This window comes from Podarcis raffonei, chromosome 11, assembly GCF_027172205.1.
Source record: "Podarcis raffonei isolate rPodRaf1 chromosome 11, rPodRaf1.pri, whole genome shotgun sequence".
Lineage (NCBI taxonomy): Eukaryota > Metazoa > Chordata > Lepidosauria > Squamata > Lacertidae > Podarcis > Podarcis raffonei.
The window spans coordinates 36515321-36533535 of NC_070612.1; the positions used below are offsets into that span (position 1 = coordinate 36515321).

At 38.0% G+C, this 18215-nt stretch overlaps 1 protein-coding gene across 1 annotated transcript in view; it reads right to left on the reverse strand.

Moving 5' to 3' along the window:
- Positions 1–1971: 1971 nt before the first annotated feature.
- The window catches only part of KIAA0825 (KIAA0825 ortholog), a 179986-nt gene continuing 163742 nt past the window's right edge, over positions 1972–18215 (reverse strand). Inside the window, exon 21 of the mRNA XM_053409044.1 lies at positions 1972–2612. Within this exon, the coding sequence (XP_053265019.1) occupies positions 2489–2612 (124 nt within the window). The 3' untranslated portion in view covers positions 1972–2488. The remainder of the gene's footprint in view (positions 2613–18215) is intronic.

The following is an 18215-nucleotide window of genomic DNA, read 5'->3' on the forward strand; positions in this document are numbered from 1 at the left end:
GTTACATGCTTCAGAAACTGGTTTCCCCTCTGACTCCCTCTCAGGTGGAAGTTGCCTTTCCGCCTATAATTTAATCTACCTGTGTTTAGGAATGGCAGTTTTCATCTATCAAGTAATATTTTCAGAACTTCCATAAAATGAATTTTTAGCATAGTTTTGTCATTGGTAGGACTTACAAGAGCTAAATATCAAGGATGTTGGTAAAGAGTCTGCCAGCTGAGAAGAAAATCGAATGTTTCTGCCAGAGGGAAACTAATTGAAAGGAACAGGGCCCATGTTTGGCCTCGGACTGCTGAGAGGGTGGAGCAATGTATTAAAGAACATTCACTCACAATCTGGAGTAGTTCTAGAATCAATAGTTTTATTGCCCATAGAGCCTACAAAATGCCCTTGGAAGGAATGAGAGATCATATAGGGTTTATAGGAACAGTAGCTATTAAAGAAAAGTACATGTATTTTGTACATCACCTTTGACACCCCCTGTTCAATCTTTGAGCTATATTAGAAAAGTTATCAAATAACTGCAGTTCTTATTCAAGTTACAATCACTTCCAGCAGTACCACCAAGCACTGAAACAAACTAAGCACAAGCATGTTTCAGAATAAAAGATACTCTAGTTTCATGAGAAATGTGACAAAGGAACTGAATAAAATAATAGTGATATAAAAAGTGATTATATTGCACTAGTTTACACAAGAGGGGCACACAGCTGAGTTCGAATAATGTCAGGAACAAAATGAAAATGGCATCACTATACCCTGCTATTACGGGTAGTCACTTAAATAATGGAGCCTAAACATGGCCCTAAACACCTTCCTGAAGACAAACCTAAATCAATTTCCCTGAATATAGAACTGGAGGATTAAAAAAACTTTTGAAGGCAAACAACATCATCTCCATCAAACAACCAAGCCTACATTTCTTCATCATGCTCACTTACCAAGATTCTTATTTTATTTTGCTGGTGTTTCTTCACCGAGAAGTGCCCTGAATATTGTACTTCTTTACTTAAACAAGATGCAGTTGCTCCTGTATGATAGGCAAGCCACCCTGGAACTCACAGACCCTGGGATTGAGTACAGCAAGAGTTCTACCTCTTACACTATTGTAAATATTTGCACTCATGCCGATGAGTGAGGGGTCAAGGCAGAAGAGAGGGAAGTACAGAGGAGGAGATGATATTCTTCCCAATATTCTGCTAGTTCTTATACAAATAAGAGATTTGGACAGAAACAGGACTTTTCTACAATAATAAGATGTAAAGATACTGAAGTATTAAGTATAAAGTGAATTGTGATATTAGATGCTTCTAATATTCCTTGGGTACTTACCCTTATATCTACTGTATCTGAATGTGAATATAAGGGAAGAGATATACAGGTCAATTCTATTTTTGCTGCTTAAATTGCAGGTGCTAAAGCAGAACCCTATGCTAAGTAAGTCAGCCAGAGCTACTCATCTGTCATCTACTGCTGCTACATACACAAGAGCATCAGATCAGACTCAAGATTTTGAGAGAAGAGTCTAGAATAATGGCATTCCGCTAATACTCCACTATGTAAAAAGAAAGGTTCCTGCATCTCCCAACTATTTTGGGAGCCAGTTCCCATTTCCTTGGGACAAGAGATAAAGGAAAAGTTTTTAACATTAATCTTTGATTTCTAGATTCTCAAGCAGTAAGCATACTAAATGTGCAATACTGTGCAGGTTTACTCAGAAGTAAATCCCAGTATGTTAAACGAGGCTTAGTCATAGGCATGTATGCATAGGATTGCAACTTTAATACAGCAACTCAATAGAGTGGTCAGCTCCTAAAACTGCCAAATTGTGTTTGATATCAAAATATGTTTTAGATATTGCAACTATTCTTAATAAGGCTTCTAATAACTTTGCACTCATTATACAAAATTATATATTATACAAAATTATGAAACAAGACTTCTATGTATTATGTCATGTCATGTGCACAGTCTGGTCTTGAATTTTTATTTAAGCTGTCCATTGATATTGACAGAGTAACTTATCTGTTGGCTCAAGCCTCCAGTACTTTGGGTAGTTTCAGGTTACCATCCATTTGCTAGTAATCTATCAGTTTTATTTTTTTAAGTTTACAGTTATTTTAAATATTTTAAAATTGTTAATTTTTTAAAAATATTCCTTACAAAGGTATATCTGCGCACCAACAAACAACAGAAAAGGTAACAAAACATAGCAGTTAAATGTTCCCTAGAAAATACAAACATACAAACCAAATTTTGTACAAATTATGCAGAGGGCAAGATCCAATGTTGTGCCATTGAATGTATGGGAATTCCCTTCCCTACTCTTCCATCTTCAAGTCTACTCCAGAGGGACCCCCAACCTGCATGGGAGAGGGAAAGAAGGGAAAGTTTTGATTGCACAACTTGGGGCACCACAATTAAATGTCACCCAGAACTTCTTTGGAATAACATCAATTCTCAGTTCTTCATGCAAGTAGTACTTGAGTCAAGATCTCTCTTCTGCTTTATCTTCAGAGGCAAGAGAGGTTGTTGTGAGATAAAGGTTTTTTAAGTGCTCCAGCATCACTTTTTCCTCCTCTTCTAGAGTTTCTTCCTCCTTCATCTCCCATCTGAAATTTAAAAACACACACATCAAAAACTATTGTATTTCTTCAAATTCATTAAGCTGATACCACACATATTTGCTTAATATACTGGCGAAAATTATTTAACTGACTTTCATGTATTTAGTGGACCCAATTTATTATTCTTAACTGCATAAGATATATAATTTTCCCACACACATTTCTGCAAGCTCAGTAGAAATGATTTATTATTATGGTATTTCTAGGTCATGGGCCGTTCAGTGCTTTGGAGTCTATGTATTAAACTTTTATCTATGCGTGTATTGCATTCTCTGGATTATTTACTTCTTATTTAAAAGCTTCTTCCTGCATTCAAGGCATACTGGCTGAACATGGCAGTTTACAAAAATAAAATACATCATAATATGAAACACTCCATCAACCTCACTAATTTCAAAGCGACAGCAATAATATGTTTTAAAAGCATGACACATTGTTGGAATAACATAGTTTTCAGGAGATGTCCAAATGATTACTAAAATATTAACATTCTAAGGCCTTTTAATCATGTTTGTGGTTTGCTTTTGTTTTACTATGTATTTTGTGGTCTCATTTTGTATTTTAATGTTGTGATCTTCAGCTGAAGGGCAGCATACAAATTTAATTAATTAATTAATTAGTTAATAATAGAATACATGATTTCTGCTGATCATCCACTAGCAGTGAGTTCTACAGGTCAGGCTCTACCACAATAAAGGCCAAGTCCCTAGTAAAGGGCAACCAAACTATAAGAAGCACACCTCAAAGAATCTCTGTGATCAAAGAAATCAGATAGCACTTTGGGTCTAAGCTGAATAGTGCTTTGTGAATTTACATAAAAATCTTGAACTTGGCTTGGTAGCAAATTTGCAACTAGTGCAGTCCTCTCTGGATAGGAGTAACATGTTGCCAGTAGCCAGCTCCTATGAGCAGTCTGGCAGCTGCATTCTGCAGCAGCTGCAGCTTCTGGACCAGATGCAAGAGGAGCCCAGCATAAAGCTTGTTACAGTAATCAAATCTTAAGGTTACCAATGTATGGATCACTATGGTCAGGCTATCCTGGTTCCAGCAATAGTCACAGCTGGTGTACCAGCTGAAGCTGGTAAAAGCATTCCAGGCCACAGAACTTACTCAGGCCTCTAGTGAGAAATATAGATCAAAGAGTATCCACAGGCTGCAGTAGCAACCACACAACCCACCTCCTTTAAGACAGCAGGCACTGTCTCATCATACAAAGAACAGTTCACCAACCTTAGACATACCTGGTCAACCCATTGATTGTACCAGTTATGATGGGCACATATCCAGAGTGCAAATGGTTGGGTGCATCCCTGCGAGCACCCCTGTCTGTGTCTTCAGGTTGCATAAACTAAAACTGATCCCACAAAATTGAAGTAGGTTTATCACTGGACACTAATGGTAACATCTAAATTGTCACAAGGTCAAGCCACTTCATCCTCAAAAAGATGGGTCAGGACAGGAGGCCTCCAGTAGGTAAAACAACACTCCAGACATCACAGAAAAGCTCAGCTGGACAAGGATGCAAGAGAAGCTTTTTTCTGCCCATATTTGTAGACTCAATTATGAACTCTAAACAGTGCTTGGTTGGCCTTCAAATGAGATATATGCAGCTAGCACTCAAGCCATTGTCCAGCTTGTTTCACCATCAGCAGCTCCCTAGAATACCAATGTGTATTATGTAGCAAGGCTGCCCCTCTACAATACTACTATTCAATCTAAAATATGGATTCTCTATTTTACTATTGTAGCCGTTTGGTTCTTCCTTTTGATATAGCACAATGATTCAAGCATCCAGCCATATTAATGGTATGCGTTGTTCTACCACCATCTCAAATATCCTAAATTTGGATGGCTTCTTTTTCTGTCCCTTAATGTGTCATGTAGAACAAGCCTAATAACAAGCATTACACCCTTTACTTGAATGTTGACTCAGATATTTTGAGCAACAGAAAGTATTTCAAAATGATCTGTTGCCCATTTCAAGTATAAGACTAAATTTTAAGGGATAACGCAACTAGAAAAGACTTAGAGAGAGCACCTAAAACACTTAATTTTGGTACAAATATAAATAGGTTGCTAGTGTATGCTGAAGGCACCCTTTATGTGAAAATCTGTCCATTCACTTAAAAGGTATTGCTTGCGCCCAGCAAGAGAGATCCATATGCAGAAACAGCCTTCTGTGCCTGTTGATGGTGCATTTCTGGATGCATATCCCCATCTGAGCCCCATTAAAGCGGCTGGATGCATCTTTTTATGCCAATGGGGAAGTGCATCTGCAGCTAGGGCCACCAATTGTTATGCATGACTAGTTGCCTGTAACTGAAGCTGGATTAGGGCCAATTACTTTTCAGCGTCCTTTATTGAATGATAGCTCTTATGTTGATATTGGTCCCCAAGATCACATTTGGACCCATTTTCCCTCCCAAAATTAAAATGCACATATTTTGTGCCCAGTTTTGCCAATGTATACTGGAATATGAAATACTGGAAACTGATCAAATATAACTTGCATGTTTCTTAGAAATGATTGCATTATTGAGTTTAAAGTAACCCAAAAGCATAACATACAGCAGGAGTCAAGGGAACAAATTATCATTACTGCTCCAAAATGAATAAAAAGCATGTTTCTATGTTCAAATGGAAGATGGGACTCAACATTTATAACTCAAGAGATGTCCAGAATGGAACATGCCTTTATTAGCATATCCAAAATGCATAACCATTATTTTGGCAGTAGCAGCTGGCAAAAAATTAGTGATGTACCAGATCAAGTAATATGAATGAATTCATTTTAAAATACTGTCTCCATCAGTCAGACAGCCAACTTTCAACCGGTGTTATTTCAAATTAACAACAATGTGGCTTTTAGATGTCTTTTAAATCTATAACTGGCACAATCTTTATTTAGGATTAAATTAGAATTTTTGAAGATTAAATTAAATTAAATCTGCTATCCAAATTGGTACTAGAGATGCTTGGATCATGTCACGGTGCCATTATTGAATATCTTGTTTATGAATAAAGTAGCCACCATGCTGTGCAAATGCTATGAAAAATTTATCACAACAACTTTAATTAACAGGAGTGTGGTGGAAATAATTTTGCCACAAACAACAGGTATGATCCAGCCAAAGTTAAGCATTTTTAAGTCACATTAATTTCAATAGGTGAGTCTTAAGCACATGTTTAGCTCTTCCATTCATATTAATAGGACTCACATGAGTTCAACTTTGATAGCATTATGATCTATATCAGCCTTCTTCAAGAAGAAGAAGAAGAAGAGTTTGGATTTGATATCCCGCCTTTCACTCCCCTTAAGGAGTCTCAAAGCGGCTAACATTCTCCTTTCCCTTCCTCCCCCACAACAAACACTCTGTGAGGTGAGTGGGGCTGAGAGACTTCAGAGAAGTGTGACTGGCCCAAGGTCACCCAGCAGCTGCATGTGGAGGAGCGGAGACGCGAACCCGGTTCCCCAGATTACGAGACTACCGCTCTTAACCACTACACCACACTGGCTCTTCAACCTGATTGTGTGCAGATATTTTGGACTACAATTCCCATCAGCCCCAGCCAACATGGTTAAGGGCTGATAGGAGCTGTAGTCCAAAACATATGGAGGGCCCCAGGTTAGGGGTGGTTGTTCTATATGTTTATATAAAATACCAATACCTTGTAAGGAAAGAGAGCTGATCCTGAAAAACTCAGGAAGGGTTCAGTAGAGCTACTTCTTCCCTGCACTGTTGTTATTGGAGTGCTCTTTTGTTTATGGATACATACATGCAAGCAAGCTATAGCACAGAACCTTTCAGAAGCATTGGAGTTAAGGATCACTCCTGCCCCCTTCTCAGAGTAAATGTACTTTCAGCAAGATGGAACATGCAACCTATTCCATGCTTACTTGACCATGCTGGAGCCACAGCATAGAGGTCAAGCTTCTACAGTAAGAATGGAGGGCAGAATGCATGACCTTTAGAGGACCATATGAACAACAACAGCTACAAGTAAGCAACACCATTGTCTTCTTTGTAGATTCCGGATGCAAACTCATATGGATGGTTTGCAAACTTGCCAATCTAGAGATTGGCACACAAAGTGCTCAAGCAGAAGACTCAGCAGTGTTGTGATTCCAATGGAATGAGAATTTAATACACAGTGATAAATGAACATGGACATCAAGGGTCATGTAGCTGCTCAAGGACAAAAACTTCTCTGGAAACGGCAATAGAAGGCCTTTGCATTCCGGTGGAGAATACTCAATGTTTAACTGGGAACAATAATTTAAAATATGGTTATTGTCTAAAACAACAATTTCTGAAAGCCTTTGCGATGATTCTGCAGCAACCTCCCGTATGTAAACAATCTGAAAGATCAGCTTCTCTTTAGACTTAGGTTATAGTCAAGAGAACTAAAAAGTATTTTTTTGAAAAATCCACTGAACAAGAAGTGAAGTAAAAATTCCCAATTCATATGGATTGAACTCCAGAAAAAAAGAAAATAGAAATGCAAACTGGGCTGTAAGACCCACTTTTCCTTGGAGATCTGCATAAAACAAAGTGCTGTAACCATACAGTCCTTTGGGTAAAAATGGTTGGACAAAAATCTGAGCTCTGAAGGATCCTGCTACCAATCACTGCACTCTTCAAGAGAGGACATCCTGCAGATACTGTCTTATCAGGAGATCTGTTCCACATGACATGTGGTGAAACTCCCTCCTGTTACATATCAGACAAGTGTCTTCTTTTCAGTGCCTATTGAAGACTCCCTTCTTCCAATATTTTCATCCCGGTCAGTATATGTACTTGAAACTGTTTTCTATAGATACAGTTGTTTCATCGATGTTTTTATTGTATTGTGAAATCACTTCATGATGTTTCATAGGAAATGATTCATAAATGAAAGAAACAATATCATCATCGTTTGAATATAAATGAACATCACTCACAACAAACATCATCATCACTTGACTATTTCAAACAGGTGGAACGATAGGAACATTTTGGCAGAGAACTTGACCTTTACTCTGGAGCAGACACAGATGAATAAGTAAGTAAGTAAGTAAGTAATGCAACACTGAAGGGGCTATCTGATTCACACGGCTAAGCATCCCAGCTTACTTTTTAAAAGAACATATTAGCAGTCTAGGCAACAAAGGCAGGAATAGCTCACTCTTGCATCTTCTTGCTTTTTGTTGAAATGTTATAAAATAATGCTATTCTCTGCTACATAATGTTTCTCAGAATTAATCTCCTATGAGCAAACTTTGTGATGGGAAACATCCAAGGAAAAGTTGGAAAGTAGCTTGTGCTTGGAACAGTTCTAGAAGTTTGAGAACCCAGGTATCTTTGAGTGTACGAGTGCTGAGGAAAGAACAGTCTATTATAGTTTTTAAGGCATCTCTTTTAATTGCTTCCTCTGGAGCCTCCTTATTTTCTCAAATTTGCTGGGAGCTCTCTCTTTATGTTGTGGCAGTGAACCAGATTCTGATAATACCATGCTTAGTGTACCTAATGCAGTAATTTTTCAGGTAATTTCCTCACACAAAAGACCCAACCCACATTTTTAGTCATTTTTGCTAGTCTGTAATTTACTTTTGGCCAACAAATGAACAATTTAGTTTCATCTGTAACAAAAACAAACTAATTTGCCTTTCTTTGGTTGATTTTAACAGTACTATTACAATATTATCCAATAGTAGAAGTAGCATGCATATTTAAACATATTCCACAGATAAAGCATTTTGTAGATGGAGGGGGAAGGTAAACTGACACAAAATGAAATATGCCTCCCAAGATAAAGATAACCTGCATGAAAACACAGTTGCAGGAAAAGTAAATTATAAAGCAAGCATTTATCTAATCATTCTAAAGACCGTAATTACACAGTCTGTGCATCAAAAGGCTTAAGAACTATTAAAAGAAAACATTTTAATTAAATATATATTTAAATGAGTTTTCCATAAACTGTCAATTGATGCTTTCAGCAAGTGTTGCAAATGCTTTTTAAAAATAGTATTCATATAACCACTGGCAAATCCTCTCTTTTAATATTGTCCAGTGTACATGAATACATATGTCATAAGGCAATTTCACAACATTCTTTAAGCCCACACACTCACATGTGAATGGTCTCATCCTGCTACGTCCCATTGCCTCTGCATCCCATCCTTCCTCACAGCATGCCATCTATTATTTTCTCACAGTAACAAAGTATCATACCTTTCTGGAGACCCAGCACTCACATTCATGTTCCTGGCTTCCCAGAAATGTCAAGACACAGACCAATGGCACTCAGTTTTGTTGACTGAGCCAGTGTTAAGCCCTAACTCAAGTTCCCATACACATGCTGTTATTGATTTCTTATTGTGCTTATTCCAGACTGCTAGGTAAAAATTTACCATCACCTTTTAAAAAAAAAAATTGTACAGGCTATGCATGCTCATTCATTGTTTCATAGTGGCACAATGAGTCTGTGTGTCTGGCTGTTAATCAAAAGCTTGGTGGTTCATGCCCACCCCGAGATGGCTGTGGGCAGGATTCCTGCATTACAGGGGGTTGGACTAAGTGACCCCCAGAGTCCCTTCCAACTCTATGATTCTATGATCTATATAGAAACGTGAAGGGACAGGACTGGAATGCCAGTGGCATCTGAGAGCCACTCAGGGCTCAAGGATGGTGTGTGAGTGGGAGGAGCTATAAGGAGACAGAGGTTCAGGGAACTTAATTTAGTTAATGGAATATCTGTTGAAATCCAGGATCTGTGTGGGTAGAGCAGGTCTTATAGGACTGGAAGAAAAGAAGGAAAGTGATTGAGGAAATCCAGGTGACAAAAGTTCAAAGTTTTGGAGAGACACGTTGAGTTCATAGGTAGTTTCCATATTTTATAAGAAAGTAGATCAATGCAAGCAATCTGGTCACTGTTTCATCTGCACTGGCCAGTTCATGTTTAAGTACAATTCAAAGTGCTGTTACTTACCTACAAAGTTTTAAACATTTTGAGACCAGACTGTTTGAAGAACCACCTCTTCCCATACAACCCTTCCCAACCACCACTTTTGGAACTACAACTGGCTGTGATACAAGACAGGGCTTTTTCTGTTACAGGAACCAGGTTGTGAAACTATTTCCCCAGAGATGTTTGGTTGGCTCACTCTCTTTTCAGCTGCCTCCCTGGTTTTATGCTGAATTGTATTATCCAGCTCTTTTTACTGCATTTTACTACATTTTTGTAAGCTGTTTTGATTTTAATTTGGAAATAAAAGCAGGATGACTGCAGGCAGATGCCTGTGCTTCACATAAGGTTGGTTCTTCAAATCCAGATTTAGTAGAGTAAGACATGAGAGCCAGTGTGGTGTAGTGGTTAAGAGTGGTAGTCTTGTAATCTGGGGAACCGGGTTCGCTTCCCCGCTCCTCCACATGCAGCTGCTGGGTGACCTTGGGCTAGTCACACTTCTCTGAAGTCTCTCAGCCCCACTCACCTCACAGAGTGTTTGTTGTGGGGGATGAAGGGAAAGGAGAATGTTAGCCACTTTGAGACTCCTTAGGGTAGTGATAAAGCAGGATATCAAATCCAAATCCAAACATGTATTCAGAGGAAAAGAACCACAGGACTATGGGAAGAACTCACGCTGTGAGTGCAGAAGGCCGCAGGTTCAATCCCTGTCATCTCTAATTAAAAGATAGCAAGTGCTGTAAAATATGTCTCTGCCTGAGACATTGGAAAGCTGCTGCCCATCAGAGCAGACCGACCTTTCTCATGCCTCCCAGATGTTTTGGAATCAAACTCCCATCAGCCCCAGAAAGCATGGCTAATGGTCAGGGATGGTGAGAGCTGTAGTCAAAAATAACTGGAGGCCATCAAGTTGGGGAAGCCTGATGTAGGCAACACATGAGATGGTCAAATAGTTCCAAGTTTACTGTTGAAGCCTTATCTTTTGCCCCATCAACCACTCCCTGGATTGTTATGACACATATCCATTGTGGGTTGACAAATCTTATATATTTTTCTTTGTGTGCTCAAGCACAGAATGACAAGCTTAAGTCCCCAAAAGCTGACACTGAAAGAAACAATGCATTAGCTGCCGTTTTACTGATCCACACTTGGAATAGACTTCATAAATTTTTCTACATGCAGAAACTAGACCTTCTTGAACCCTCCTTGTGATTAATTAGAATGCCTGTCTAACATATTTTTCTCTCAGGTGTAGTAACCTTGTATGACCTTACCATTAAGAACTGATAAATAAATGCTTGGTTAAGCACAAACAGCTTGATAGGCAGTGAAAAAGAGTGATGATCTTGGTTTTTATGCAAGATATTTATGCTGTTATTTCACCTCAGAGGGCCAAACAATTCAAAACACAAAATAATTCCTTGAAATGCCAGAAAAAGTAAATTTACTTTTAATTCATTATGGCTAAAATATTTGATGAAAAGTAGCAGTATTGAACTTTGCAGTTAAGCTATAGAATATTTTGATATCTCTATCTGCCCAACTGCAGATATTGGACAAACCCAAATCAGTGCTGTAGCATGTATGCATATGTACAGATACAATTTATTTAACCTCTTAAAAGATTTGAATGTTCTAGTGTTTCCAGATCATACAGTAATGTTAAAATGCAGCTATTTTAAAAGTGGACAGAAGATGTATTTTTAATTGAAGTATGACAGAAAAAGAACAACTGATTATCTATATACAGTGCAATAACTAGTCTTGTTAGAGCATGTGTTTTGTTAACAAAGGTTAGTGACACATCTCTTTCTGCATGTAGCTTGTAAAATCATATTAAGAAATCTAGACCTTCAAGATCAGGAGCCACTGAGACTGTGAAACATTTTAGTAATATTGGACCTATTGATCCTAATTACAAGTCACACTCCAGATAAGCCATTCCCCCATAATTATATTCAAGTACTCAGAGCACAAGGGCAACGGAGATGGGGGTGAGGCATTAAGTGGCTAATGAAATGGACCACTGGTTTGGTCCTTACAGGCCAAAGGCCCAGAATGTCTACATGCTGGTGGCAAAAATGTGAAAAGGAAGAGAGACAGAATGGTGCTGGACAGGCCAGAATAATGACAGAGAATCAGGGTATCTAAAGGAAGTAAGACTGTGTAGGCAGAGGCAAGACTACAGACAGAAAGAATCAATTGGCGATGGAGCTAAAGAAAGAAGATAACTAGTAATCCACTTAATCTGTGGTTTAACCTCAAACATATTGCAGCAAAAGCATATTATGCATGAAAATGCTAATAAGATAGGTTCTATCTCACCCCAAAGTCTCCTGGAATTGCCCCACCTCCAGGAAAATCCCCCCAAACTTTTATGGTATTTTTTAAAAGTTTTTTTTAATACTCTCTTTACAAAATATCTCTTAAAATGACTAGGACAAACACATGAATTCAACACCATCTGAAATAAACATTCTTTTTTCCATTTTTCTTTACTGGAAGGAAGGGGGGCTTAAAATTATTATTTTAAAAAATGAGTTATCCAATCCTTTATCAGTTCACTCAAGGGCAGGCATCCCCAAACTCGGCCCTCTGGATGTTTTGGGACTACAAAGCCCATCATCCCTAGCTAACAGGACCAGTGGTCAGGGGTGATGGGATTTGTTTTTCCAAAACATCTGAAGGGCCGAGTTTGGGGATGCCTGCTCAAGGACTTCCAGCTGCACAATGGGATTTCATCTCCCTCTTTCTCCCTGTATTCCTCATGCCCCATAATTCCATTAATTTGGTTTCCCTCAGCCCCATGAAGAAGATTGGAGGACAGTGGACACAGAAAGAGGAAGTCCCATTGTGCAGGCAGCAAACCACCATGTACCACTGAATCCTAATGCATTCCTCTGGATCATGGGCAGTGTTTTTATATTTACTAAATACATGTATCTTTCTCTTTACCTTCTTCCTGAAAGCTCTTATCTTGCCAAAATCACTTTAATCAGTTATATTTTCATATAGTTTCTTTTTGTAGATAGATATGTTATAACCCTGAAAGGAGCACACACTAATATTGCTAAAGCAATATAAGATGCTCCAGTATTCATGTGCAATAATGGTCTAATCATTGGCACAAACATCCAATTAATTTGTTTCCTCTACGTGTTTTTACTGGCCAAGATGCATAGGGGAGTAATGTGCTCAGTCATAATCATGCTCCACAAAGGCTGGAAATGTTCCCTTTGAGCTTCTAATCATTAGGCAAGCTGAAGCCCATTGACAAGTGAGAATGGTAATAATTTATTTTCTATTGATGGGTTATGACAAATCATGTTGGTGCTGTGGCTGCTTACTGTGGGGCTCCATGAAGGAAGGCTCTGATGGGCAGAGATGAAACCCTTCACAGCTCATTTAGTCCAAATGTAGCCACCTGGGTGGTGAATCAGTTCAACATAACATCCCAGGCATTCCTGCACAAAATTAGATCACTAACAGGCAAGCCATATAGGGGTTCCTTTAAAGCATTAATCATAAAGGTTGAGCTGTCAAAATGCAGGGTTCAAAATTAAGGAACACAAAAAGAATTAAAATGTAGCAGTGTCACATATTCAAGAATGTAATTACCATATCTAATTAAAGGTACAGTAAGAAAAACGATGACCTTAAAACTGCTAGGGTGGAGCACTACTCCTGCAGAAAGCACCCCACAATTTTTTACAAACATTAATTAGTTAACTCAGCTTTAGCAAATGTGAGCCCTGCAGCCCACCTTCTTACTATTCAACTGCTTAATCAATTTATATGCATATTTTTTTACTAAATCACAGATATAGATATAGATATAGATGTCAGCATTTTTAGGATATGGAAAGTCAGGCATTTTAAATTTACGTTTTTATCCATTTAAAACAAGATAGAAAAAAATTGTCCATTTTTCTCTCAAGACATCTCAAGACTAAGGATATGCATTTGAATGTTTGTTTAAACTTAATGGCTGACAGTCTATGATTCCCCCCCTCATTACACAATAAATTACAGGCCTTCCCTTTCCTCTCTGCGCCCTGTAGCCCCCAAGACCTCCAAATCTTCTCCAATGATGCCGCTTAGAAATTGCAATAGTATTTAATATTACAGTGAAGCTTCTGTAAGCCAATGGTAAGACAACTAGAGAACGTTACCCCCATGGGTGGGGAACGCTTAGCATTTTCATCTTGTTTGTGGTAGATTTTTTTAAAAAATACATTTTAAAAATTTATTACAAAAGAAATGTGCAAACATAACAAAATGAAAGAAAACAAATAATCAAAAATCAAAATATAAACCATAAAGTGTCACAGCCTGAAAGGTCAAAAGTACAAAGAAACAGCACAGCTCCAAAAAGTATAATAGGTTTATAGCAGATTTATCAAGAGTAAAAAGTCTGATTCACCCTTCAAACCTCCAATTCTTGCTATTTAGAATCTAGAGATTTGAATCTAATATGGAAATTTTGAGTGGCGGTAAGGTGCTGTCACATGATCTCCCAACTTGCAAGCCCCACTGAGAACAGTGGTGTTTAGGTCAAAGAAAGCATAATCATGAATAGTGCATACATCATGAAAAAATGCATATGGTGGTTCCACTGGGGAATGAAGCCGAGGAACACAAGGTCTTCCGAAGATCAAGGCAAATGTTCAACAGACACACTGCTATATTTAAACAATGTTACGCTATATATTTATACTTGCCCCCAATTTTGAAACTGTGAAGTTGATGAAAGGCTTTCAATTCATGCCCAGCACTGAATATTGTAAAAAGTCAACCAGACATTAATTTACAGTGCCAGACCTGAGATACAAATATCTCCATAGATATATTTCCTACCATCTCCCTTGAAGCTCTGGCCTAGAAGGACAATTCATTCCATTTAGAGTAGACTTGTTTTGGCTCTAGAGAAGATCCACCAGTTCACTTTTTTTTTATTCAACCGAATACAATTACATACTCTCCAACATTTCTCCAGTGAAAATAGGGACGTCTCATTCCATAATGATAATTTTACTATTTATACCCCACATAACTTACTGGGTTCCCCCAACCACTCTGGGTAGCTTCCAACATATATAAAAACATAATAAAACATAAAACATTTTTTTTAAATCTTCCCATTATTAATTATTATTATTATTATTATTAATATACTGCCCTACCCCCGGAGGTCTCAGGATTGCCTTCAGATGGCTCAGGGTCAGATAACTCCATACCCTCCAGCATTTCTCCAATGAAAATATGGACATCCTACCATACCCTCCAACATTTCTCCAATGTTCTCTGATGTTTAGTTGGCATCTCCTTTCTTGTAACTTGAATCCATTAGTTCAGGTCCTAGCCTCCAGATCAGGAGAAAACAGGCTTGCTCCATTCTCCATGTGACAGCCCTTTAGGTATTTGAAGATGGCTATCATATATCCTCTCAGTCTCTTCTTTACCAGGCTAAACATACCCAATTTCCTCAACCGTTCCTCATGAGGCTTGGTTTCCAGACACTTGATCATCTTAGTTGCCCACCTCATGTAGTGCCCAGAATTGGACACATTATTCCAGGTGTGGTCTAACCAAGGCAGAATAGAACGTGACGATTACTGTCCTTGATTGGGACACTATAGTTCTGATGAAACAACCTAAAATAGCATAAGCTTTTTTCCCCTTTTTTCTTTTTGCTGCTGCTGCTGCTGCATCACAGAGTTGACTCATGTTAAGTTTGTGGTCTACTAAGACCCTTAGATCCTTTTCACATGTACTACTGAATTTTCCTCCATCTTGTATATGTGCAGCTGGTTCTTCCTGCTTAAAGGTAGAAACTTACATTTGTCCCTATTGAAATTCATCTTGTTAGTTTTGCCCCAGCACTTCAATCCCTTAAAGTCATCTTGAAGCCCAGTTCTGTCTTCTATGGCATTCACTACCCCTCCCAGGTTGTTGTCATCTACAAATTTGATGAGCATCCCCTCAATTCCTTCAGACAAATCATTTATAAAGATGCTGAACAGCAATGGGCCTAGGACAGTGCCCTGTGGCACCACACTTGTCATTTTTTTCCAGGGTGTTGAGGAACCATTAGTGAGCACTCTTTGGGTTCGACCTAACAGTTACCTCATCCGGCCCACATTTTACCAGTTTCTCTGCAGTATACACTTACAATGTTTTTAGAATATTTTCTATTTGCATATGAATGAAACTTTATTCTGAAATTTGTTAGAAAGAAAACAAAAGGAAGCCAAGAACATTCACTTACAATTATACCAGAACAATACCAGTATAAAACTACACATATTCCCAAAACTGCTAAGTCAATAAAATATACTCACCAAGGAAAAGGTAATTGCCCTATGTGTTTACAATTACTTAATTACTTTACTTTGCCAAAAATAAAGGTCATTATAATAATCTTGAGGTTGAATTAAGTTTCAAGACTAACCTGCATGTTGGATTCTGTAGTATGTACCATTTAGCACATTTAATAGATGTAAAAGCTCACAAGTGATGATATAAAGGATAATTTACGCTTGCAATGCATTTTTGTCCAATTAATAGATTGCCTGTGTGTTGCATATTTTGCATGACAAAAGAGCAGAATATTAAACTGCCATTCATAATGAAAATGCACTTTGCAAATTAGAAATGCCGAAACAGAAATTTTTCACCCTGTTTAGGAAATAAACAGTCCTTAACCAATTAAACCGCATTGTAATAATTCTATGATTTATTGCAAGTTGTTTAACTTTCAAAACTCGGCTAACCCATATTAAGGTCACAATCCATCATGTCTTGCTTGGAAAGCCAGCAAATAATGGCTGTTGTATTAGCTGCTTTTGATGATAGTATGAAAGAAGTATTAGCACTTGTCAACAAAACTGCTTACAACATAACATTAGCATGCATGGGCTGCTGTACCTATTTATTATTCTGGCAGCTTCACACATATTGTTACAAGCTTATAAAACATTTTGTCGGGTGGAAACCGAATGTACACTGTTTGATTTTCTGATAGACTGGCAGCATAAATGTCTGGGCTGACTTAGTTTAGTTTAAGTGTAAATAGAGACACAAATTCTTCAACCTGTTCTCTTATTGATACTGAAAAGTGCTGAATTATTCAGTATCCAACTCTTCTGTTTGTGTCTATCACAGTTATCAATTACCCATCAGTCTACTTGTCAAAACAGAATGGATTAATCTGGCTGAAAACAAGACAAATAAATGGATACTATAACAGGGGTACAGGGTTGCCAAACTGTCAAAGGGAAATCCAGGCAATGACATTTGCCGTCAAAAGTGGGATATCTGGCTTAAGTGAGCAAATGATTCTCCTTTACGAGCCAAGAATGCACTTAGCTTACCATAAGTAAATTAATCTGCCTACTTTGACTACTAACGCATTGAAAATGCTGATAATATAGTAGTCAGTGTAAGTTTTTGTTCTATTGTTCAAATATCTTCCTGCTCTTACACAAATTATGTACTACAAATAATAAAAATGGTATGTGTTAATATGTTATCAGTATAAGTGGAAATGGAATTGCTTGGGCCACTTTGTAGGTTTCTGAGAACAGAATTCAAAACAGTGCTTTGCATAGATGTGAAAGTGGAATTAATCTAATCCGGCCCTGGGGCTCCACCCCTGATCTGTATCTCAATGTCTTACTTTGCAACTTCTCTGAAATGGTCCATTATTGCTCAAAGATACACAGGCTAAATCCACCTCATTTGATTTCTTAAGGGAAAAGTCAGTAATGTGACTACTAATTTGGCAGCGATATCAGGCTGCATTAGCGTTTTCTTTTACCAACATTATATCAGAAAAGGCTCCCAGACCTGTAGTCTTTTCTTCCCTTCGTCTATGAGAAGCACAGAAGTCAAGAGTCACTGTAAATCATCACGTTATCAACATTTTTACTTGGCTCCTGTTATTCTGCAATGTCAGTGCACTTAAGTTGTATTTATTTCTTATTTTACGTAGCTTTCTTTGAACTCAAAAGATTAAATAACTTCCATGTTTCATATTCCTTCAGATTACAAATTTCTAAAAAAGTTAATATTGTGTACCTCAGAATATTAATAAAAAAGAAAAAATCTAAACACTTCATATTTACTCAGGTTCCATTCAAGCATGAATAAGACAGGTTATTTACCACCAAACAAAGAAGATGCAAACAAATTTTGAATGCTATTAGTATTTGCTGCTGCACTCTTGGTTTTAAATTATGTTTGTTAGCATGTTTCTCTCTTTTAGGGCTTTAAAAAAAGCTAGCTTTGTATTATATCGGTTTTTGTAAAGCACCTTGTGTGGGGTTTTCTTGGGGGGAGGATGAAAGGTGGGGCACAACATCCCAACACACCGCGTTCCAACATTCCCCTCCAGGGATAGTACATTCTGCAGCAAAACCCTGAGGTCCTCCACATGTTTTGTGGGCTCCAGCTCCCATCAGTTCCAGCCAGCATGACCAATGGTCAATGATGGGAGGGTCACAGATTCCCCATTCCAGCTCTTTTTGAACTGAGATGGAATTATTTATGAGTAAGCTTGTACAGAATTGGTCCCCTGCTAATTCAAATTCTCTAGTAGAGCACCAGTACATAAGTAAATAAGGGGAATTGCCTCCTAAA